Raw genomic sequence first — 25,698 nt, 5'->3', positions numbered from 1 at the left:
AAAGATGAATTTGAAGTAAAAAATGAAGTCTTTACAGTTTGATTTAAAAGGCATGAAGCCTTGTGCGTATGACTAGATCACAGCAGTGCTGACATTCAGTGCATCACTATCTCTTGTGTGATATTACATTCATTTTTATATTTTTATACGTTTACTGTATTGCCAAAATATTAAATTTACCAAAATAATTTGTGCAATGAAAGTTATTTTAAAGCTCCTATTAGGAACTTTCACTTTGTGTCAATTTAAAGTGATCCCTGGGGACAAATGTTAATGTCTGATCTCCTTGCCAGTTTAGTCCTGTACATGTGTAGGTATTGCTTTTTTTCACACAAATCCTATCCAGCTTTCATTCACTTCAGTCAAATATATCACTCATCAAAATCTTTAAAGTTAAAAAAAAGGGCTGTTTCAGCAGAGTGAGGTCAAACACTGTGCCTGGCACATACTGTATCCCTGGCAGCAGTTTCATGCATCAAAATTACTTTATAGAATGAATCTCTCTTAGTCTCTTTCGCTTTAGTATTTCATAAAGAGAGATCAGTAGTTATTTAATAACTAGCTTAAAAAGGACATATTATACCCCATACCCCATATTTCCACCTTTTAAAACAGTCTCCTGTGGTCTAAATGAAACATCTGTGCTGTGCTTTGGTCAAAATATAACATGAATCAAGCACCAGATGAGGTTTGTGACCCTTTATAAACAGCTCTCTGAGAACGCTCCATTTTGGTGTGTGTGTCTCTTTAAATGCATTGAGCTTTATTCATGTGTTGTCTGGAATGTGAATACTCATGAGTACGTGACTCAGTTAGACAGGCTGGTGCTCAATAAACAGAACACATTTACACAGACACGCTACAACACCTGGAGGTTATTTAAAAAGAAATAACCTGACACATGAACAGCCGAAGACGACATGCAATGGTATGTTCTAAATGTGACTCGGGTTGTCAGGGCCGTATAAGCTGTAAGCCGTGCTGGGCTTGGGGCTTAGCTATTGCCCTTTGACCTTTTCACACTATGCCGCAGGTGTAGTAGCTGCTGATGTGCTGCTGTCATTTTGACAGGGACAATATAGGACACAAGATCAGGTGGGACACCATACATAGTCTGAGGAGAACTGCTTTTCATAGGGGTGTAACTGAGGTTACTGTTTGGTTCAGTCTTTGGGGTTACTGTTTGGTTCCAGTTTGGTACAAGAGGAAAAATCAACAAAAGTACTGAATGCATAATTCTAGGTTTCTCTTATTTAATTTGAACCATCAGTAATTCAAGCTATAGAGGTTCAAGCAAAAACAGGTTGTAAGAATTGTAAGAAAGGTTGAATGTCCCTGACCTGTTAAAATAATCTGAAAGTATGAATAGTTATTGTAAAAAAACTAAATCACAAACTAAATGTTGTCATGCTTTGCTTTAACAACAAAAAGGGTGTAAAATATATTTGCTTTACCTCACATAAATACTGATGACATACATACTGATGACTCTTAATTGAAGTTCTTTCATCGTGGGGTAAAAGTTCTTATACTAATACCAAAGGCACACAGTACAATTAAGAAGCCTTAGCATTAAAAGATTATTGATGATACCATACAGACTTCAGTCACTCACTGCTTGGCCAGACTCGTTAGGTTGTTAAACACACCACACACTCACACGTTCACGCACACATGTGCCTGCACCTCCTGCTCTGTGCCTGGGAGCCCACACACACCTGTCCTCTCTCCTGCTTGTATTTTGACAGACACATTAGACCCACAGTGGGAAAAATAATGACTGACGGCACACTGCTTAAACTTAAGTCCTGTTTCATCTCGTTACCGAAAACATAACTCACATGTTGTAAGATTGTTTTTATTATCAATGATCTACTTTCAGATTGCCACGTCTGGTCTTTGTTTTGATAAAAGGTTGTTTAACAATTATTGTTTTTATTCATTGAATTATCACCATTATTAAGTAAAGTTTATTAAAACAGTACATTTAAACAAAGCGCAGGCTGACCAAGTGCTGTACAACACTCTGCTCAGCTGTCTGTGTGCGACATAATCAGCTCGCGACATAATCAGCTCGCATCACTGCGATTGATGGAAAAATCGGGAAACACAACAAAGCGATAGTCCAGTTTGTTGCAGCCAATTTTAATAATCCATTTTAAAAAATGTAATCGATTCGTTATCACAGCTCAAATGAAAGCTCACCCTGTCCTGAGCTGTCTGTGATTCACAAAACACTGTGAGCGCTGCAGGTGTAGCCGATTAAAGTAAACGATCAGCAGCACATCCGCACTGCCAGTATGTTTACATGAACAATCACCTGGACAAGGGGTGGCTGATAGCAGGATTAAACACATTTCATATCTGTGATTTAGCGTCTGCCTTTAGCGCTATGTCGTGGTTTGTGTAGCATCGTCCCCTGTAGCCCGTACACTTTTACATGCAGGGGACATGCAGCCTGTATCAGTGGTCAGTTCAGTGTCAATATGTTCAATGCTTTTTCAACCTCGATGGGCACCTCATGTCCACAGTGCTGCCGTGTTAACTTGTGTGTGTGTGTGCTTGTCTCTTTAGTGTTTGTGTTGATGTGTGTATCGCATTAAATGTGCAGATTGTGTACCAATCTGACATGGGCATACAATTTAATATACATTAGAGGATCGGCAGGTCACTGATCACGGGGTGGGGATGGGTACACCACTAGATATAACCATCCTCAGATTTAAACAGGACATATAAATTCTCTGTTTACACCACGTTTCTGTATAATTTCAGTTTGAGGTTAAACTGAATTACTAGTAGGTCACATTTTTGCACACTCAACACTTTAAGTGGTTTAATGACCTCTTACTGTAAAACCAGTTGTGGTTGCTGTTATTTAGACGAAGGACGGTTCATCGTAGGCTCATGAGAGCTTCATAATGTGAGAAGTGTTTTCTCACAAGGTGTGTGCATTGATTAGAGGTGGGAAAATACATTTATGTAAAATCGATTCATAATTTAAAATCGATTCATAACTTAAAAAAATCGATTAAAAAATATATATATTTATATTATATTAAATACATATATTTTTTGGGCTAATCAGTCACTCCCTGCTAAGTGCTAAGGCTAGCTCTTTAACTCAGTAGAATGGCAAATAGAGCAACATGAAATTCAGCCAGTCCCACAGATGACTGGAGTAGATCTTGAAGTATGTACTCATTCAAAAATAGACTTTGAACCCATGTATCAATGAATCCAGAATCGCTTTGAATTGAAAAAACGATTCTGAATCGAATCTTGTCCCCAAGAATCGAAATCGAATCGTGAGACAGCCAAAGTTTTCCAGCCCTAGCATGGACTATACAGTACTATACTCTCCCTGAGATCAATAGTTTGATGCATCACTCATCAACACTCTCATTAGTACCACTGCTCTGTTGATGAGCCGCCCTGTGTGTTGTTTGACTGACACACGCACACCATTTCCATTGTTCTGCCAGAAGACTATTACAATTCGGATATTATCTGCACACATGTAGTACTGGCCTTTGAATTCCCCTCTACAGCCCAAAGGCGTTTTATTTCACATTTCAAACAAAGTCTCTTAAACAGAGCCAGCTGCCAGGGCTTAATAAGATGCATGCATAATGCTGGCGAGGGAGGCTGTGACCTCATATTCATTAGTGTGGTCGAGTGACACTGAGACACTACGCTGGCTTTCATCACTCAGAGGACTTAATTATTGCCGTGTGTTACCTTCCAAATGATGCACAGACTGTTGGGATAATCTCCTGTAGAGTAACCTACAGACCTTGCAATCAGAGGAGGGCAGAAGTTTAAACAAGAGAGTTCATTCATCTTTCCTCTCCCATCACACTGTATTTTAATTTATTTCATTTGACTTTTGATGAAGCATAAAATAGAAAGTACTTTTGAAGAGGGTATTCTAAACCTCCTAATGTTCCTCTCTGCTTTTCTTCAATAGGAGCGTGGAAGTGCCATGGGAAAGCTGGAGCCAATCTCCCCCGTGAGCCCGGTCCATATGGACCCTGACTTGGATCTGGTGCCGGCTCGCTTCTCAAAGGAGGAGCTGATTCAGAACATGGACCGCGTGGACCGGGAGATCACCATGGTGGAGCAGCAGATCTGCAAGCTTCGCAAGAAACAGGTCTGCACACTCATTGATCTGATCCCAAATTGAAAATGTGTAGACTGATGCTTTGCCAATATATATTATATAATATTTTTTTCTGCTTAGCTCTTTGATTCTCACAATGATTTATCCTTCACCATTCTGATGACTAGAGTAACTCCACTAAAGTACTGGATTGATCTGTTGTTGGGAACATGTCCAACTGACAGGGCCTTTTAACCTAGATGACAAAAGATGAAGTTCTCTAGCAACTTTATTGAGCTCTGCCTGGTGTGTTTGCATACTTTCATTCGCTTTATAATAGAAATTTTGCAATGCAAAGAGGGCAGAGTATTGCAGAGGATACTTATACTGTGTGCTTCAATGATGTTTCTTGTGTTGTTTTTGTTTTATACAGTTAGACTGGCTACACACTGGACGATTTTAGGCCTGTTTTCTCGGCACCCCCCGCCCAAATGATTAAGATTATGTGACCCCATTTAAGGCATTTTGGCGACGATAAATTGTCCAAATAATGCTCAAGTGTGTGGTGTCAATACAATTGCTTTGCTGCTCCCAAATAGAGTCGTAGCCTACCGATCTTGAATTGTAAAAAACAAATGTTACGATTACAGATGGAGCTGTCTCTGAAGGAGTAAACCGCAACAGCCAATGAGAGCGAGCAGACTGTGAAGCATCACCAACTGGATTTTACATACTTTTACAGCTCAAAAACATATATAAACATAACTATGTCCCGATCCAAGTGGAAATATGGCAACAACACAAGTGCCATTATAGTGCCTTCTATACAGTCACGTTTGATCACGAGTTTCTGTGAGATCTTGTGTCTTTGGAAATCACACTGGGAAATCATAACTACAAACAGCAGGTGTGTGGTCAGATCGTTTAGTGTTTGGGTTCAGAGGATTGTAATGTTAAAAATAGTTTGAAACTGTCCTTATGTCTTTTACGTTTTTAAAATCGGTAATCATCTCATTTAATATGCAATCAGCACATCTGTTGACCACGTGAGCAGGATGCCTAAAAGCACATAGAGGTTCTGAAGAGTTTATTTGTCGTGGTTGTAGATATCAAAGTGCTGGACGCCTTGTTACATATTTTCATTAGCAGTGTTTGGCTTGTTTAAAATGATCATGTAGGGTTTAGTGCGACTTTCCCTGCCTGACTTCAGTTGGCAGCACTGAAGTCTTAATAAGACTTTGCTTTGTTGTAATCGCTGCATTCAAGTTCTGTGGCTGTTTGTTGCTCAGTGCACCACATTTCTGCACACACAGTCCTCCAGGCAGCTGCATTCCCTTTTCTCTTCTCCTCTCTTTTGCTTTTTATTCAGGAGAAAAGTAGGTTAAAAATATATAAGGCTATAAATAACCGTTTCCCTGGGGGAGGAGGAGGATTATGGCAGAGGTTTTGTGACTGCTAAACCACTCATATCCCTGCCACACAGTCTGATTTTTGGCTGCCTGCCATGTTTCAGAGGAACTGTGTGGTGGAGCTCACTCTTTCTAACTGAATCCCCCACCGTGCATGCTGGTATATTAAAGTACTGTTCATTTACTCAATCATTAAAATAAGAAATCATAATTTCAGACATTATTATTGCTCACAATTGACTCTTGTAAATGAAATCCTGACATCTTTCTAGTGTCGTAGCTTGAGCTAAAGCTGGCTTCAATGACTCATAGACGATGGGAAAAAACTCAATTTATCCCAAGGGAAATTGTTGTGCAGCAGTGTGTAACAGTCAAAATAGGAACACCGCAAAAGAAATGAAGAATGAAAAGCTTCCATGTATCTTAAAAATCCTGGATGTTACTTTGTAGGTGTTTTTGTTTTGATAAGCAAACAATATCGATAATAAGTTTGATCATGATGAACTTATCAATCAGCTTTCTGTAGTTTAGTTTAGTATTTTTTGACTTTTTTGTTTGAAGTTAAAGTAAATTGGCTTAAGCTGATCAAATCTGCCAACAAACTAATTTCCCCTGATGCAGTGATGTTTGCCAGATTATTGAGAAGCATCCACCTTGACTGATCGTATGCTGCTCTTTGGTAATAGAAAAGATTTAGCACTAGTGTGAAATAAATGAAGCTGCAAAATAAACTTGCAAGTTAAAACTTGTGAATGATCGAGAGGCCAAGCTCTGCTGCTTACAAGCACAAATCAAGACCCTCCCCCCTTCTCTCAAAACACACACAGTGTTTATACGGATATTTTCTTACAGTTTGGCTCTCTTCAAGCATTAAAACATCTGGAGTAATGAAGTGTCACGGTAAAACTTTATTTAAAGAGTCCTGGCAGAGTCAGTGGAGAGGCGGGGGTAACAGCTAAAGTTACCGCCAGCCTGTGTCGTGTCTGCCAAGCCAAGGATGGCTGATTTATTTAGTTTTACTCTGGGGTGGGAATGTCTGTGTTTTGCTCACAAGATGCTTATCCAGGCCTATCATGACGCATGATGTTCCATCATGCTCTGCTCTCATATGGATCCTCTTGATTTTAGGGACGGGACGGATTTTGTCCCCTCCCTGAAGCCCTGAAGAGGAGTAGGGGGAGTAGGGGGAGTAGGGGGAGTAGGGGGCTGTCTTTACTGTATATCCACTACATGCATGCCACTCAGGGACACTTGGCCTCGGCCTACAGACAGCTAGTTATGGCTGAATACACTCAGCTGCTGTCTCAAGATTATAGACTCGAGTGTGCAATAACGGTGTCCAAACACTTTGTTATGCAAGGTATGATGTCAGAGGGTGTTTCTGATGTCACAAGTTTTGTTCATTCAGCAGTCAATTATGGTGCTTTAAGTCTTTTGTTCCTTGTAAAATGTATATATTTTTTTAATTCTGGTAGAAAATCCAAAGTTTTGAAATCTCATGAAGTTAAAATGAAGACAGGATTTGGTGCTCAGGACACTTCTAAGTTGACTCTCAATATTTAAGTTAATTGGAGTAGAAAGTGGTTGCCTAATGATCCTCTTTTTTTTACTTTAACTGATAACAGTCAACATTTGGTCTTGCTCTTTATATACTGTAACAACCGACCGTAAGCAGGATAATACACTGAACAGACCTTTAAGTAAAGGCTTTTAACCTGAATTTTAAATCAGTATCAAATATCATATATAATTCAACACATGAATTGTTCTTGTTATTTAATTACTAGATGTCCTAAATATACCCCGGTTTGGAACAACGTGGGACACCAAAGTTTGAACACTAGGCCGTGCTAACAAGTAACTCACACAGACACATTGATGAGTTACAAAGCTAAAGACTTGAATGTAAGCTGTAAGGTACATACAGCAGCAATTTCATGACAGTATTTAGCAACGCTTCTGTTTCTTAAATTGCTTTGGAAAATTTAAAGTCCAAATAATTTCAGCGTTTGAGCCGTATCTGTCTCGTTTCTTATTATTATTGCAGAAGGGAGAAAGTGAATACATCCAAATGCTACTTATTCAGAAAAATGTCTTCCATTAATTTACATTTCTTTTGGTTAGATGATTATGAAAACTTGAGTTGTACTTTAGAAGAGGACTGCAGCTCACTGCAACTGAGATTCTGGTCTCTTATAAACCCATGAGGGGAAGGGTACTTTGTGTGCATGACACCTAAATAATACAATCAATCATATTGTTGTAGTTAAGGGTAGGAGTGTTGAGAGTTTTTAACATCTGCACAGAATGGATATCAGTCTCTCTCTAATCATCATGGTTTTATTTACATTTGGCTGTTTCAGCTTCTAAAAACTATCCAGGCTCCAAAACAATGCAGAAAATGTGCAGTGAGAGCCTAATGCAGCTTAAATACCTATGGTACATGTCCTTCAGCTTCTTTAAAGGTTTCTGCTCTTCAAAAAGAGCTTCAGGGAAAGATTGAAGGAAAAAGAATGACTGAGTGAACAATGTGTGATAGGCATTGAAACATAAAAATTAACCAGCCAGATCGTCTGTTTTACATCCTCAGTTTATTTTTCTGCCACCTCAGAGTTCTAACTTGATGGTATGCCTGTGGTTTGTGAACATTTCTTCCTAATTATCACTGTTTTGTTTTTTTAAACTTAAAACAATCTGCAGATGGATTAGTTATTTAAAGGACGTTGTTTTTCTAACCATCGTCTGATATTTATCTCCTACGTTTTCCTTTTCCTCTCCCTCTGTATTTTCTCTCTCTCACTGGATGTTCCAGCTTCACAGCAGGCTTTGGCTTTGTTTACAGCCTGTTGTAGTAACTCTTTGATTAACAAGGCCCCAGGGAGTTAATAGCCATTACAGCTAATAGGACAGTTAGTCTGGTCCCTGCAGGAGAGGGACAGCCTCTAACACACACTCTCTCTCTAACCTTCCAACAGGAACTGGTTAGCCACATGTCTTACTGGAAGATGCTGGCCTTATTCTGATTTGTAAAGTGCTTACCATCATCTTTGTGTGTGTTACAGCAACAGCTGGAGGAGGAGGCTGCAAAGCCCCATGAGCCGGAGCGGCCCATCTCACCTCCACCCAGTGAGGCCAAGCACCGCAGCCTGGTGCAGATCATCTACGATGAGAACAGGGTCAGTAAAATACACACATGCACCACATGCACTCAGCCCCTACTGAGCCAAAACTACCTTATAATTGAAAGTGGTTTAACTTGATCACATAAACAAGTTTGACATTTACTTGTGGTAATGAATAGAGAGAGAGAGAGAGAGAGAGAGCTGGTTGACTTTAAACCATGGTTTGGTTTATTTTTACTCTGCTGATGTGAGAAAACAACCGCAACCAGGTTCTATGAAGGAAGTTTAAGTAAATTGATACTGCCACTGCGTCTCGTTGATCAGGGTCCTATAACGTGGTGTCATATTTTCAGTCGATTCATGTCTTTCATATGAAATCACAAACATACTGTACATTTTGCCTAATAAGGTTTTTGCATAAGATGTAATAATCAGCCAACAGATATTTAACCACTTCTCTTGCTTGAGGGTGAACCTCCATGGCCAAGCACATCAACACTGTGCATCAAATGAAAGCCAAATTGCAGTAACTTTGACTATCATATGTTTGAAAAAAAACTCCCATCAACTTGTACAGTTATCTTCCTCCTCCACTCAAAGCAGCTAGAGTAAGCTCACCCAAACGTTATAGCCAGTCCCATTAGCTAAAAAAAGTAAACGTTGAATAATAAAAAATTAGTAAATGTTGAAATCCCTGTTGAAATTGGCAGGATAAAAGTTATCTAGCTAACTCAAAGATGTGACATAACTGTGCTTTATAATATGTCCAAGGTCAAGTCAGTGGAATGACTATTAGACAAAGGTTAATAAAACGTCATCATGATGTGTTTAAATGTAATGTCATGAAAATAAAATCAAGGTGTTGGTGAGAAACTTAAAGACCTTTGTTTGTTTACACAGCAACAGTCATTTAATAAGCACTAAAGGCAAATCCAGTTCTGATCAAAACATAGGTATTGATAAAGACTTGCATAATTAGTGATTCTTGATAAAAACAATATCAAAAACAATGAAATGTCCCCATCCCTAATAAGGATGACTCCTGTACCTTTTATTACACTGAAGTCTCTGAGGAGAATTTTTTTTTTCCAGGAAAACTGTCTTTTTTCTTTTACTTGGTTTCTGTAATCCTCAAAAGCCTTCGTCAACAAGTTCCAAAGTGTGTTCATGTCCTACCTGAGCCTCCCACTCTTTACTGTCATATGAGGCGGGACTCTTGCCTAACAGAAAAGGCTACTAAAGGTCAACATAGCAGGCATGATGAATCACACGTGTAACATGCACAGACGAGCTGAAACCGATCTTTTATCAGCTATGCAAGAATAGCACATTTCCTGTTCTTTCAAGGAAAGATAACCCTTGGAGCTCAGAGGTCATATAAAGACATTTGAATTTGTTAACTGTGTCCTAGTCTCAGAAATGCTTATGTACAGCAGAGCTCTGTGCAGAGGATTAGTTGAGTGATTCTCAGTGCTCTCAGTCCCCCTTGTGGTGAAGTGCGCAAGTGCCTTTTCTTTTCTTTTTCTTTTTCTTTTTACTGGAATTGGCATTCAAAGCAGAGAGCTCCTCTCTCACTGTATCACAGCCCAGATTCAGTCGCTTTGAACAAACCCCGCTGGGAAACTGGGAGTAATGTTAAATCTTCACAGCTAAGAGGGGAAAAAAAAGCTGCTTCTCTGACACATTCAAAGCAAATCATTTCATAGAATAGTAAAGCAATGTAGTGTGAAAAGAAAATACATGCCAAAGGAGGACCTAGTTTAAGGACTGTGTCCACCTGTGCCAGCTTCTTTTTTCAGTTGTTCCCAATGAGGAGAGAGCGTTTGCAGCGCCCAGTGTCCTTTTCCCGAGCACTCCACCTTTTTTGTGCACAATGCTTTAAGTGTCATAGAGCAAGATACTTAATCTATATATCAATTCTGGGGACGTATTTGTGACACGGCACTCTAACCTGCTCAGGTGTCCCCAGATAACCGCCACAAAGTCCTGAGCAGTCCTTTAAAATGGAAAAGCACAGGACAGGGAGTGTCCTTCATGACTTTCCCCCTCACTGTTATCAAGTGCAGCTAAATCACAGCATTTTTATGTAACAGCAGGACACTGCAGATTGCTCAAGACCATTTTGGAAGGCTTGATGTTTAGGAATGACTCATAGCTTACTCCACAATGCAGCTTGACCTCTGTAACACTTTCCACTTCCCTCTTAGTGCCTGGATGTACTCTGGCCTACTGCCTGTCCCTCTTACCTCTCTCTCTCTCTCTCTCTCCCTCTCCCTCTCCCTCCCCCTCTCCCTCTTACCCTGGACTGAACTTGAATCTTCAGCTTTGTGTTAGAAAAGCTTTGTAGCATTTGTAATAACATATGAATAAACATTAAGTCAGCTTAATTTACACTTTGTATTTTTGAATCTTACCAGGATATAAGACACCATGAACATCCTCTCCATTTGCCAGATTATACACCTGATTACATCATCTCAATTTTCCTGCAATAATGCAAATCAGAGCAATCAGCTACTCCTCCCTGAGTTTGGTGATGCACCAAAAACATTTTTATAACTCAAAAAAGCACTTTGCAGCTTATTTCAGTTAATACAACTTCAAATACTACTAACAACTGGGGATGTAGGGAAAATGGATTCAGCCCTGCATCACATTATACAGCATATATTGCAGTAATGTGTTTGTAATTACTCCAGTGTTTCCCCACACATAGACGATACCTGGACGGGCCGCCCAAGTAAATTTATGGCCGCCCAAGTATATTTCCGAGTCTGACCTGTTTTTATTTAGTTTTTCATTTATTCATAAAATTACTGCATGTGCGAGACAACGACAGCGAGAGAGACGCGGATGTGCACAGTGGACCTTCTCTCTCTCTCTCTTTCTATGAAGCTGATGTGATACTGCTCACTTGGTTTTCATGTGTCTGCCATTAGGTCCAGAGAGCGTGCGCCTGCACTCTATCGCACGCTCTCTTGTAAATGCACCGGTTGAGGTGTCTTGCTCTTCTCTTGGCTTCGTTTTAAAATGTTAATGTACAGCTGCTTGCTGTTGATTCTGTGCTGAACTCCTATTAATAGTGGAACTTTTCAAAACGAGAGGCGTAGTCGTTGTGTCTGTGTGTGAGCGTGCATGGATAAATTGAGCAGATTTTGAGCAGAAGTTGTTTTTTTTGCAAAAACTACATTAATTTAGAGGGAGAAACACATTTGATATGAATACAAACATAATATTGAAATAAACCCTAAGGTAAGAGAAAAAGAAAATCAATTAGCCTTTGTTTTTTGATTCCTTTAACAGTTATATTGCAGATATAATCAAAGCATTGGCTCTAATCATGCAATCATTATCACACATCATGTAAGGTAATGCTTATTTAAAAGAGTTTACTGTAATGATCCAGTCCGACTTCTTCATTTGAGGTTGATTAAGTTAATTGTAATCCATTTTTATTTATTCTAAACTTCAGTTTAACTTAAAACGGTTTCTTGTTAGATGTAAAATAATAAATCAAAGTTAGTTTTATAGCAAAAACTCTGCATTTTGCACTTTCCCCCCCAAAAAAAATAACAACAATTTATCTGTCTTATATATAATATCTACAGATTTTTTGTGATTCTTGCCCTACAAACGTCAATAAACTTAGATATATACAACGATGAAACACATTAATAGCCAACTTTTTCACCATTTCTGACTCAATGCTCTGCCTCGTCCTATTTGGATCCATCTACGCCGTAGAAGGTTTATTTGTTATACTGATCATAGGTCATGTTTGTATTGTTTGTTTTAATTCCTGGAGCAGCTCCTTCCTATAACTTCATTAGCCTCTCTTATGCTGCCTTGATCACAGTGGACCCTCTGAATGGTTTCTAGAAATCACTACAGTTTATAGTAGTTATATTATATAGGGATGCTGGTATATCGCCCCATATTCTGAGACTACAGTCCTGGATGCATCGGACAATGGTTCGACTCCCGGCCTCAAAACTTTGATGCATGTCTACAACTCTCTCTCCTCCCTAACGTTTCCTGTCGCCCTCTTCATCTGTACTTTCTGTAGGCAACAGACCCAAAAATAATCTTAAAAAATAAAAAGCACTAACATTATAAGAGTGCTGATGAGCTGATTTAGCATCAGGCTTGAACACATAACAGCTTGACTTTTGATACTGGATAGATTTTCAGTCTTCAGTCATGAAGTGAGTAAATGTTAGTATATGTTAAGCCTGTAGAATGTGTATTTTATGTTCATACATGGTGTATGTGTGAGTACAAGCACCTGGTCATAATTACTCCAGCCTCTGCATGCCTTTAAGCTCGTGTCTCTATGGTGTCGGCTGTCCCTGCTGTGATCAGTGTCCCCAGCTCTCACAGACAGGTTTACAGTCACATTTTCACTTATAGCCCTCTGTCAAACCTCAGGGTCGGCTTGACCCCAATTCACTGTTCTTATATTTGGGGACATGGCTGTCATGGGCATGAACACAAGAGAAGACAGCCCCAGTGAGACTGCATTTCCGTGCAGTATTATGATGTAAGGTTTTATTTTTTTTGTCTCTTTTTTTTCTTCTTTTTTCTCTAAATGGTAGATACTAAAAGTGATGTGATTTTAGTAGCGTTTGCACCCACATTGTTATTTTGGTAGGTTTGTGCCAAGTTCTCACATGCTTAAAAATAGTAATCATGCAATCCCCGTGGGAGAACAACATTTTTATAAATGCCAGACAGCCTGTTCATATAATGAAATAAAGTCATGGCCACATTCAGGTGCAAGTATCAGTAATGCCTCGATTACCAACTGAATTAATGGAGAATGCCTCTCAACTTGGTTTTGTAATGAGGTTGTGTGTGTGTTTGTAATTGTGTGGTCGAGATGGATCATCAGAGAATTTACTAGATCAGCAGCGCTCTCTGTGTAATTATCCACACTTGTAGAGTAAAGGTAACACTCTGCACAGATTCTGTTGGATCTCATTAACCCCTCTCCTCTTTGCTAAATGTGTCATTTTTAGCATTTTAGTTTTAAGGTCAGTAACATGCAGTTTTGAAAAATGAAAATAAAGAGACATCCTTGAGCTTTCCCTCTGCCTTAGGATGAGAGGCTGTTTTTAATAATGCTGTTCATGAGCTGTTGCTGTAGTGACTGAGCTCTGTGAGGCAACACTCTGCAGCCTGTTACACTTACACCTTCTCACTAGCTTTGTTAACATGTACATTATTTATTCAGTCTGATTTAAATCATTCACATTTGGGATTCCAATTTCACTGTTTTCATGGAGGCTAAATAAAATAATCGAGGTATGACGTCTGTGTTCATGCATCAAGCATTTAATCCGAATAAAAGAATTCTGACATGCACAGTGCTGTCCTGTCGGTCTTATCTGTCTGAAATAGCAGCAAAACAAGCTGTTCCTTCCTGTTAACATACATAGAAATGTGCTCTAGCTTGTGAGAAATTGATCTCTGATCTTAAGTGCGTCAGGTAGGCCTATATGTTTCTGTTAATGGGCATGTCTTAAAATAGTTCTCCTCCTGAGGTAGATCATTTCAAGCAGAAATCAAGCCCTGATGTGTGATTATTCCTTTATTATTATTTTCTGTCTAGTACACTGCTGTCGCTGTACATCTCCAGATATTGCAGCTCGGCCCTCCCTGTTTCACTCAACTTCTGTCTCACATCTGTGACTTTGAATTTATTTGAACCTTTCTTATTTTTTTTGTTCTCCTCTTCTTTATAATGTAGAAATCTCGGCAGTACATAATTGCCCTGAAATCGGAAAACGGCGGGAGAGTGCAGGTTTGACGGACCATCAGACATGTGCAGTTAGGAGGCGCTGGTGGCGCAGTTGTGCGCGCACCCCATGTATGTCAGGCTGTGGTCCTCCAAGCGGGTGGCCCGGGTTCGAGTCCAACCTGTGGCTCCTTTCCCGCATGTCGTTACCCAATCTCTCTCCCTAATTTCAGAAAAGACATGTGCAGTTAGAATACTCTTACCCCATCCAGGAAGACACGGTCAAATCAAGCATGTACATGGATATTGATCCAAACAATGATTGGCATAAATCACCCCACTCGTCAATAATGAAATATGGTGATCAGTCTCTTGTGATTTTTATTCTGATCAGACTTTTATTCAGAGTATTTTTGTCTATGTAAACGATGTTGAGGAAGCAGCAGGAATGAGGAAATCTTGGATCAATGCAAAGTGAAGAATAATGACACTGAGTTGTTGCATTATATTTAAACATGTTATTACATTTAAGCGGGTTGTTCAGGGACATTTTAAAACTTTGGCCATTCACTGATTTGCCTCCTCAAATGTGACCCAGTTGGAAAACTGCATTGACTCAAGTTAATCTGAGTGCGTGAGCTGCTCTGGGGTCTTATATCCAAGTATGTTAGCGTGAGACTTGAAGTAGATCCCAAACACCTCCTGCGTTACCTCCACAATGAAGACAGAGTGAACAAGACAAGGAAGCAGCATGACAGAGAGGCTGCTGAGGAATAAAAGTTGATGTGCACATACGCTCTGGCAGGTTCGGTCTTTGTTATCAGCGTTAAAAACCTCTCTCCCTCACTGTCCTACCCTCCTGTCTGCGAACGTGTCAGCCCTGACATCCTCACTGTGCGGTCACTGAAGGAAATGAAGTGAGATGGAAAGCAACAGAGCATGTGGCGTGTCACTAAGGAGAGTCTGTTTGATCGATGAAGCAGAGAGAGGGAAATGAGAAAAAGTGGAGCGAACATGGAGAGGGGCAGTCTGGGACACTGCTCACACGTTTGTCTGATCGAGCTAAATATAAGTCTATGAAGGAAGGGGGGGGGGGGGGGGTCATCCACAGACACAGATGTGAATTTTGTTTTACTGCACAGCTTCCTTCCCAAACACCTCTCATCTTGTCTTCGCACTCTCTGCCAGGATTTTCATGTTTTGAGGCTGATTGTTGTAGGTAGAAAGCTGGAGGTCAAATCTTCTGTCTCTTATGAGATAAGCACCAAAGCCCTTTAGCCCCCTCCTCCTTTCCCTGACTTTTTTTTTCCCCTCTTCCTCTCCCACTCACTTTCTCTTCCACTCCCACTTGTTATCCTGAATGCCTGCTCTTTTTCTCTACCTCTCTCCGCTCAGGGGAGGTGAGTTAAACCTTCTTTTTTTTTTCTGCCGGAGGAGAGAGAGGAAGCTGAGACAAGGAGTTGTGGCTAGGCCTGCTTTTAAAAGCTCTAATAATAGTCTCTGCACCCATTTCTCCATCCCTCCATACCTCCAGCCATTCACCCATCCAGCGATGCAGCCCGTTGTAGCCTCGGTGATCAAGTGAGCATGCTCACTGTGTTGCCGTGGTGATGGCAGAAGTGCAGGCGGCCGGCTAATGTACTACCTCTGTTTTTGTTCCCTCTCCAGAAAAAGGCAGAAGAGGCTCACAGGGTACTGGAGGGACTGGGACCCAGGGTAGAACTGGTGAGTGGAGGCTTTGATTCTAAGTCAGATTTCTGGTTTTGTATTCTGTTTCTGCTGCTCACATGTGTTTTTGTTTTGGCATGGTAAAAAAAAAATAAAAAAATCTTGTTATAAGACCAGCGGATGCTTTAAAGAGATGGCGACTAAGTCTGAAGTATAATGTTCTTATCCACAGTGTGAAATAATGAAGTCAAAATATCTGATTCATTTCAAAGCTCCATTAAGCAATATTGAACATTGTGTGAAATCACACCAGGGAGCAGCGGTAATGGATCGCTTGTACCAAAACCTGCTGAGTAAATGAAACTCAACCCTGCAGATAACTTTTCACCTCACTCTATTGAAAAACTCTCCTAATACTCCTTCACTTTATTGTTTTTTAAAATACAAAATCTGCTCAAATCCCTACTGTTCTGTCAGCCTACAAATTGATCAATACATATTCCTCTTAAACATACATTCACCCAATTAATCTAAGCAACATGTAAACATCTGTTGATGTTGATCAAGTTATTTTACTTCAGTCAGAATTTTAGGTCACTGATATTATTTAACAACAAACGTCTGCAATGTCCTGATATCCTGCATTTAGTTGTTGTTTTTTTGCATGTGAGCAGTATTTATCAGTTTTTGTTTATAACCTGCACAACTGAATGTATGCATAACTGCTTTATTTATTTGTTTGTTTGCTGCAGCCTCTGTACAATCAGCCGTCTGACACCAAGCAGTACCATGACAACATCAAGATGTGAGTCTTTCTCTTCACATGCCTACACACCTGTTTCTATGAGGAGATGACGTTCATCTTTAGATAGGCTGATAAACAAACGGTGTCACCACACATTTCTAAGATGGATGTGTTTTTTTAATAGTTAATATACTGAAATAATCATCAATTGTAAATAATCATCATGCCATGTAGTCTTGATGCACTTGACAAAAGAGTTTGAACCTTTCAAATGTTAGAAGATCAGAACATGTTTGAGTAAGAAAGATGTTGAAACACAGGATGTGTGGGGAGAGAGAAAGTGGGAAACAGCATCAGGAACGAAAGTTGAACCTGTGACCAGTGCGACCAGGACTGTAGCCTCAGTATACTGGGATCCTGCTCTACCAGCTGAGCTTAACCAGTGCACATAGGGCATTTTTGTTTGCATTGTAAAAAACATTATTTGAAGTGGTATTTTTCATTGGCCTGGGGGCATTCAAGTATTTTCTCGTTTTTGTGACACTTAACTGACTTCCACTACAAACAGAACAGGTACTTATTGACCTGAACAGTTGTTACTTCCCCGTAGCTGTTGTATGTTGTATATTTGCAGCTGGTCTGACCTCAACTCCCTCTTCCCCTTTGGCAGACTGCAAACAGGGAATCCTGGGGGATATGAAATGATCATTATGTAAGCTCAGTTTTAAAGCAACTTACTGAACTAAACTTGAGGGCAGTTTGGACTTCTATCACTGAAACAGCATGCAGTTTAGTTTGAGTATGACATATATATAGATTTACAGAAAAACTATTTTGTCAAACATTAGCAACCCCTTTAAGTCTAAAGTATCTACATGTACATAGACAGATGCAAAGGTAGTGCAAGTCATGTTTGGATTGTAGTTCTGTGTAATTGCTGCTAACAGAGTTCAGATTGTGCTAAAACTGAAGCTGTATTATTCAAACAATTAGACAAAATTAGCTATAAATTAAAATGTTCTCCCTCTCAACATGAGGTTTTCTCAAGGTTGTGTCAAGTGAATGATTAATAAATTTTTTATTTAGTGGATATCTGCAGCAAGAGTAGCAGGAGAGTAAGCCATGTCTATCAGTAAGGCTTATGTGCATCTGTAATCTTTTAAGTACCATAATTCACTGAGGCACATCAAAGGGCTGAGGGAGGGTTATAATAGCTCGTCTCCATCGTTGGCACAGAGGTTTGGGCACAGTGGCAGCATACCACAAGACGTGTCTGACCTCTTAGCCACACACGGCTCTGTCTTCACTCCTTTTGATCTCTGCACCGTTTCATCAGTATTATTGCCTCAAAGGAATTAACTGCAGACTCTCCTCTCTCCCTCTGCACATGTCATTAAAAACCACTGTGTAGCTTTGACCCAGCACAATTGACTTCTTTGTTTAGTTAACCAGTTTGATAACCTTGGCGCTCGTCCCTGCTGGGATAGATGGGTATGAATATCTCTGTGGAGCTCTCCGCCTTTAAATCCTGCACGTGAAGTTTATCTTCCGCTCAGATGAGGAAAAATTTACAAATATCCTTTGCATCATGCAGAATATTAAAATTATGGACACATGTTGATGTCCTGAAAGCTTTCCTAAAGTGTGCTTCTATCACCTTTTAAACGGTCTTTGAGCCGTAATGTTTTGGAAGTATTCTACTAAATTTGAGTGAATGGCACAGGCTTATTAGTGCAGGACAAAGGAAACCTTTCGCAGGAGTTCAGGCCTTCTAATCTTTCACTTTGCCATCTGGTGTCCAGGGTACAATGCCATCTCTGTCCTGAATCTATCATTTTTTTTTTTTTTTTTGCTGTACCATGTTAGTTCTCACCCATTATTTCCCTCAATGGGTGCAGATATCGAACATATTGAGCAGGATTTGGCTGCTGTTCCTTTCTGATGCAACATTTGGCTCAACCTGTGTCTGTTTGTTTGTGTAGGAGTGTTTATGTAGGATGGGGTTAAGGCTGTTTAAGTTGAACTTTTTAAGGTTTGTTATTGCAGATAACGTGTTTGCTAAATGAAGACTGGGTCATTTCGCATGTTTATCCCTCTTAAGTCCATAAAGTTATCTTGCTATCTTCTGTTTTTCTTGAAACCCATTTACCACTAGTAGTAGCCCACTTTCTCGTCTTCCGTCCTTGCCTGTGACCCGGCAGGCCCTGCGGCTCAGCTGAAGTGACTAATGTAGAATAAGATTACATTAATCAGCAGGGAACGTGACCTTACAACTGACAGATTAAGTGTCAGGAGTAAAATTCTGTCTTGCAGCAAAGAAAGAGACAAACTGAGAGGCAGCCTAAGGAGATTACTGGCCCTGACCTTTATTTGAAGCGGGGTGGCTGGCTGTTCCTGCCCAGACAAGTTTTATAACTTTGGCTCACCTCGCTGGCCTTTCCACCCAGAAGCTAGTTTCACTTCATCGAGGGGTGGCAGACGAGGACAGTGTGTGTCTGTGTGGGTTTAGTTTATTTATTAGAGAAAGATGAGGGACAGAGAGGTGCGGAGGGAAGAAAGTGTGTACCAAAGGATAGCTGAAATATTGTTCAATTTATTATGTGATAAAAGCCGCAACACTAACCGAAGTGCCTTATCCTTTGTTTCTATCCCCCTTCCCCCTCTTTTTTTCTCCACCATTCTCTTCCTTTCTTAATCCCTCACAGAAACCAGGCGATGAGGAAGAAGCTCATCTTGTACTTCAAGAGGAGAAATCATGCTCGTAAGCAGTGGGTAAGTACAGCGCTCACATATTTCTGACTCTCTCTGCTGGGAATCAGCCCATGATAGATGACTGGTGTAAACTGGGCCAGCTGCTTCTTGAAGTATGTGGCCATTCTAGACAAACACGAGAGGAATAGAGCTCTCTGGTTCATGATCTGTTGTCAGTACTCTTCCTGTGCCCTGGGGTAGTGACTGCTTTTGAACATCAACAACAACCCCCCACCCCTCCCCCTCACAAAAAAGTCTCCCACAATACTTTGAAAGAAAACCCAACATTTTGTTTTATACTTGTTACATTCACTGTCAGCCAAGCACATCTAATGAGCAGGGTTAGTCTGTGCTGGCAGTGATTGAGCGAGACGGAGCCAAAGAGCATGACTATAAATGAAGCTGGGATCAATTGGGGTGAGCTCTGATGCCAGAGCCAGGCAGACATCTTAAAATCAACTAGCTTGACAGAAAATCATTATAACAAATCAAGTCCAAAGTTTTACTATGAGCATTCCGCTACCCACAAGTGGGAAATATGGTGGGAAAATTGCATTTTTTTCAAAACATCTTTCAAGCTATGAGTTGGTGCCAACAGCAGCCTTCTCACAGCTCTGCAGTTTGAAAGTTTATGTGAGTGGAGAAAGAGGAGTTGAAACGCAGCACCTGCATCAGAGCCTGTTAGGCGTGGGCGAGTGTCCAGTCTTCTCTCTTGTTGAGTCTAAGTGGGGGAGGGAGCTCCTCGTGGGCAGTGAGGTGGGAGACATCACCCTGTGGTTTACGAGCCCGCAGAGGGCCATGTCTCCTCCAGGTTTAATGGTTCGCTTTACAATCTGCCTGCAAGGACGCTGGGAAAACAGTGGGCTTCGTCTGCCAGGGTCGTGGCTTCAGGCCAGACTCCCCATAGAATACCAACAGATTCCCCCCCCCCCCTTAGACACATGGTTTGACACAAAAGAGAGCTCAAGAAGGTCCCTTAATGTGGTTAATTGGAAAAAGATCTTTAATAGATAGTGCAACCTTTGATGACAAATTCAAAGGCACTTTATGGAGATTATCATGACATAGTGATGCCAAAACAGTGCAATCATTACATTTAAAGCCACTTGTCTCCCCCACTTAGACATACACTCCCCCTTGGCAGATTGCAATCCAACATTTTTTTGGCATTATGAAACAGTGGTGGTAGTTTCATGACTTTGTGCCTTTAGTTAGTTTCTCCCTTTACAATAATGTAGTAAATATGTTTTTTTTTTTAATGACACTTGCTAATGAAGTGTGGACTAGCTCTAAGTGAGGAGAGTTTCTCACAGAGGTTATTTTGTCTGCTTCAGAATATAACTACTAGCTGCTATCTATCCCCCAAAACATCTAGAGAGGCACATGATTGGACATAACAGAGAGCCGAATAAAAGGTTGCTGAAAATAGTTATTGATGAAAGGGATCTTTGGATTATAATGCAGCCTTTAATAACAAGTTCAAGGAGGCTTTTTTAGGCCACTTCAAACATAGTAATTGTCAAAGCAGTACTAATAGGAAAAGTACAGTTTTCAAGATGGAACATTAAAACAAATTGTGTTAACATTACAGTGTAAAAATTTAAGATTATCTTTAACTGTCACTCTGTGCCACTGGGGATGTTTTGGTACACAATAACTATTCAATGTTGCGCATAAAGACATAGTATTGATAGTTCTGTGAATAGCAACTGCAGCATACTGAGCTCTTTTTTCTGCGGTGCTTCAGGAACAGAAATTTTGCCAGCGCTATGACCAGCTGATGGAAGCCTGGGAGAAGAAGGTGGAGCGCATCGAAAACAACCCGCGGCGCCGGGCCAAGGAGAGCAAGGTGCGGGAGTACTACGAGAAACAGTTCCCAGAGATCCGCAAGCAAAGAGAGATGCAGGAGCGCATGCAGAGGTGAGATCACAGATTTAGTTTTCTGTTTCACTACCACAGTCTGTGATGTTTAAAGAGCAACTAAAACCCCAGACCACTTTTTTCAGCTCAAAACCTCTGTGTATGGGTAGAGTAAAAGGCGGATCTATTCTGGAACACAAGTAATTATTTGATTTGTTGCTTCTTAACAGCGCTTATTGAGGCTGACATTTGCTTTATTGCACAATGTAGGTGTTGTAGTTACAGCACTTTGTGGGTAGCTGTTACTGACGGGCCTTCTGAATTTGTCCTTGTAGCCGTGTTGGGCAGCGAGGAGGTGGGCTGACCTCGTCTGCAGCTCGCAGTGAACATGAGGTCTCTGAGATCATAGATGGAATATCAGAGCACGAGGTAAGCTCTCCTGCAAGGGTGGTTCCCTCCTCTTCTTGTCCTTCTCCACTACCTTGTTTACACTATCACAGTGTTGAAGTTCAAATTGCTGTGTTGCTAGACATTTGTTTATCCGATTATTTTTAGTGGCACACGCCCAAAGGGTTGGCACTGCTATCAGATTCTTTAAAGAGCTGGATGAAGCCTGTCTGAATTAGTTTAAATGACATGCACATAGTGAAAATGAATAACAGAAGTCAGATGGACCATGTGACTTTAAAATGAAAAATTGTTTTCTTTGTAGAAAAAAACCCCAATAATATGAATAAATGTTACAGTATAAATGATTAAAGATATAAGTACCCACGTCATGATAATATAACCTGCAGTATGTGACCCAAGCCTTCCTAAATCTCTGCAATAAAGGTTTTTTTAGTTGAAGCATGTGCCAAGCAACATTGGCATTTAAAGCAGATGTTATACAGATGCTTTTGTATGCCACAGGAATATTTGAGGTACCTAAGCTAGCAGGGCTAACCAAAGCTAAATACTAGCCCTTTAACGCCACCACAGCCTAGCAACACGCTCGGCAGCACAGCTGCTTTTAATTGAAATGTTTCCAAAACTTTGATAGTTTCTGGCTGCTTTTACTGCCTGTCTCTTTGTTTTGTTTTTACAGTCTTTTCCTGTTTCTCTTTCTTCCATTTCTAATATGTGCAGTTGTCACATGCTGTCTGCTCTTGGTGCAGCAGTAATTATTGTCTGTGTACTTAGTATAATAGTTCTGTGATGAATCTTCATTTGGAGAATACAATGGTTAATGTCAGTATAGGTACAAATGTTAAGGCCTGCATATTCTGCTGCTTTTGGATATGATTCAGTTTCAGCAGTGTCAGTCTTGTCTGAGAAAGCATTTTTTAGCCATTGTTCAAGCTCTCCGAGGAAAATTACGTAAATAAATGGGCTTGACTTGAAACACATCTGCCAAATTCAAGCTGTTTGGGATGACAGAGTTGCTGTAGTTACACTTCAAATTTGTAAAAGCTCATAGCTCACACATTTTTATACCAATACAAACCAAACAGGTATTCACAATGAGATTTGTTATTTATTTCAAATAATTCTATCAATCTGTTGGAATAGACTTAAGAAATCCTCAAACACCAACAATTTATTTGCACATCATATATGCTAAAGGTTAGCGTGTGAATTATATTCAGATCTCTGGTGCACTAATGATGATTACGTGATCTCACACTTGGCATTTTTCTTTCCTGGTGAGTTCTTTTTGTAATTGTCGCTGCAGCTATACGTGTTCACATGTATAATTGGTCATGTGCTGCTAGCACCACCTCCACTGTGTGAACACGCTCATTAAACTCTGGGTTAACTTATCGAGGTGAAAACCAGCTTCATGGGAACACAAAGGTCAGTCTCCTTTGTCAGGGTTAGTGAAGCCAGATAACCGAAAGATACCCTGGGTTTGCTGAATCGCTTTGTAGTTCAGGCCTCTGGTCCCATTAAACTGAGCAGTGTGTCTAATGTGGTTGTCTTTGCACCTTTGTCAAGATAGCACAACCATCAATGTTGAGCCAGCTGTTGAGACAATGAAACACCTCTAACTTCCTGTTTTGTTTTCTGAACTCTTCCACACTTGAAAAGAGAATGTATTCACCACATTAGGTGTTATAAAGAGCATGCTAATGTAAACACCATGTTGTCAGATAGTTTCCCTTTGAGACCAGCCCACTCATTTCAACATGATGGTTTATGTGTGTGTGTGTGTGTGTGTGTGTGTGTGTGTGTGTGTGTGTGTGTGTGTTTTGTTTGACACTTTTGTACATCAGAACACAGAGAAGCAAATGCGACAGCTGGCGGTTATTCCTCCCATGCTGTTTGACGCTGAGCAGCAACGCATCAAGTTCATTAACATGAACGGACTGATGGACGACCCCATGAAGGTGTACAAGGACCGGCAGGTGATGAACATGTGGAGCGAGCAGGAGAAGGACACTTTCAGAGAGAAGTAAGAAAAACACTTCAGTGATGTCACAGTGGCTAACATCATTTCCTCTTTTAATATTGTTTTATCTTTTAGGTTGGATGTTGTTGGCAAAAAAGTGTACCTCATAATACTACTGACTGGAACAATAAAGCATTTTGGATGAGAGTGCTTTGACTGTCCTTTTGACATTCACGCTTAGAATTTTTGATCAAATCCAATATTATCTTCCAGCCCCATTCTCATGTTGTAAACAGTGCTAAAAAGCTCCCTTTAAAAACAAAGCAAATCATCTCTTTTACTTCCTATGAAGTGTGTATGACCAACAAAGGGCTCGTAAGTTGTTGGTAAGGAAGTGAATCTTCTGTTTTCGTGAGAAATGAGTGGAGGCGTTACAAGCTGCCAAATTGGATCAAACCCACACAGTTAAAAATCTGTGACTTTAGAGTCAACCCACAGGCAGAGTAAGAGCTTCAGTTTCATCTGGTAATATCACTGATTTAAAAGTGTCCAGTTATTAGATCTCTTGTAAAATATTTGATTGTGTATTTTTCTGTGCCAGAACAGACGTTGGCTTCTCAGTGATTGTCTCCGTGTTTTTTCTACTTTTGTTGGAGTCATTCGTTAATTGTTTTAAATTCTTCAGGTTGCAACAGTTTCTCTGCTTTGCTCCCCCCAGGTTCATCCAGCACCCCAAAAACTTTGGTCTGATTGCGTCCTTCCTGGAGAGAAAGGTAATGATTCAATTTCTCTCACCTTTTCCCCTCCAGTTAACTCAGGACATTATCAATTCAACAAGCCTTTCTTTCTTGTTTTAGACTGTGGCTGAGTGTGTGCTCTTTTACTACCTGACCAAAAAGAATGAAAACTACAAGAACATAGTGCGGAGGAACTACAGACGCAGAGGAAGAAGCCAGGTACTCTCCCATTTGAAGTTCTCTCCAAATGATACTCTGCTTTGCTTCAAAGCTAGATGACACAACCAGCTTTGTAAGCCTGACAATCTGAGGAAAACCATCCATCATTTGTTTGAAGAAGATCAGTACAGGCAGAATTACTGGATGTCTCTTTATCTATTGCTAGGCAACCATGAAATCAGCTGCTGTCAGTCTCTGAGCCATATGCTAGCTAAAGACACTTGATTTTCATGTCAGTCATTTTACTCGAGGCCTGCAGCCTTTCTCTGATGTCAAACAAGTTTGTCAAGATCTACCACTTCTTATTTCCTCATCCTGTCTGCTGTTATTGTTACTTTAAGACATGACTCTGATTTAATCAGGATAACAGAGACACATTCACATTTACACTTTTCCATGTGCAGTTTTAACCTTTGGCTGCACAGGGCGCTCATTCATACAACTGAGATAAGGGATTGGTATCAGGCATAAAAATAGCACCAAAATGACTTCAACACTTCACATACAACAGAATACGGAGCATTGTTTTTCATTTTAACATGCCCTGTATGAGCTGGAGATACACTGATGTCATTGCAGAACAGTGGCATACTGAAAGCTGCAGAAATTCCACTAAAAAGGGAAAAAGTGTCACTAATAATAATAGTGTAGTAATCATAAAGTTCTGTCAATCATGTGCTACAATTGTCTTTTTTTTTTTAAAAAAAGGGTAAACTCTATTGCCAATTAGCTAGTATTAACTTAGTCTTCAATCAGATATTAGCTGCGAGACTACATAGAAGCCGGCACTTCAGGGACTGCTAATTAATTTACCAGTGACCTTTTCCTGTGAGTACGAGGATGTTGTCTCCTCATCTCTCCTGAAGAAAAACCCTTTGCTCATTAGTTGAGTAGCAGCTTGCACAAATAGCTCAGAGAAACAGAGGGAGGCAACTACAGAGGAGGAACAGAAAGCGCACCACTATATGTCAGAGCAG

The 25,698-nt window shown here is 40.3% G+C and overlaps 1 protein-coding gene across 11 annotated transcripts in view; it reads left to right on the top strand.

The window, feature by feature from the left end:
- ncor2 (nuclear receptor corepressor 2) overlaps window positions 1-25,698 on the top strand; it is a 96,724-nt gene that overhangs the window by 30,781 nt on the left and 40,245 nt on the right. For 7 of the 11 annotated variants that reach the window (XM_061037626.1, XM_061037628.1, XM_061037625.1 and 4 more), the window contains exons 5-15: window positions 3,971-4,153; window positions 8,574-8,687; window positions 16,039-16,095; window positions 16,791-16,843; window positions 19,489-19,555; window positions 21,282-21,454; window positions 21,541-21,594; window positions 21,730-21,823; window positions 23,650-23,828; window positions 24,484-24,538; window positions 24,623-24,721. In XM_061037626.1, the coding sequence (XP_060893609.1) occupies window positions 3,971-4,153; window positions 8,574-8,687; window positions 16,039-16,095; window positions 16,791-16,843; window positions 19,489-19,555; window positions 21,282-21,454; window positions 21,541-21,594; window positions 21,730-21,823; window positions 23,650-23,828; window positions 24,484-24,538; window positions 24,623-24,721 (1,128 nt within the window). The remainder of the gene's footprint in view (window positions 1-3,970; window positions 4,154-8,573; window positions 8,688-16,038; window positions 16,096-16,790; window positions 16,844-19,488; window positions 19,556-21,281; window positions 21,455-21,540; window positions 21,595-21,729; window positions 21,824-23,649; window positions 23,829-24,483; window positions 24,539-24,622; window positions 24,722-25,698) is intronic. The other 4 variants (XM_061037635.1, XM_061037629.1, XM_061037632.1 and 1 more) reach the window with 1 other exon arrangement.

Source organism: Labrus mixtus, chromosome 5 (assembly GCF_963584025.1).
Source record: "Labrus mixtus chromosome 5, fLabMix1.1, whole genome shotgun sequence".
Taxonomy (NCBI): domain Eukaryota; kingdom Metazoa; phylum Chordata; class Actinopteri; order Labriformes; family Labridae; genus Labrus; species Labrus mixtus.
The sequence above is the reverse complement of the archived record's forward strand: the minus strand, read 5'-3'. Positions and strand labels throughout refer to the sequence as shown.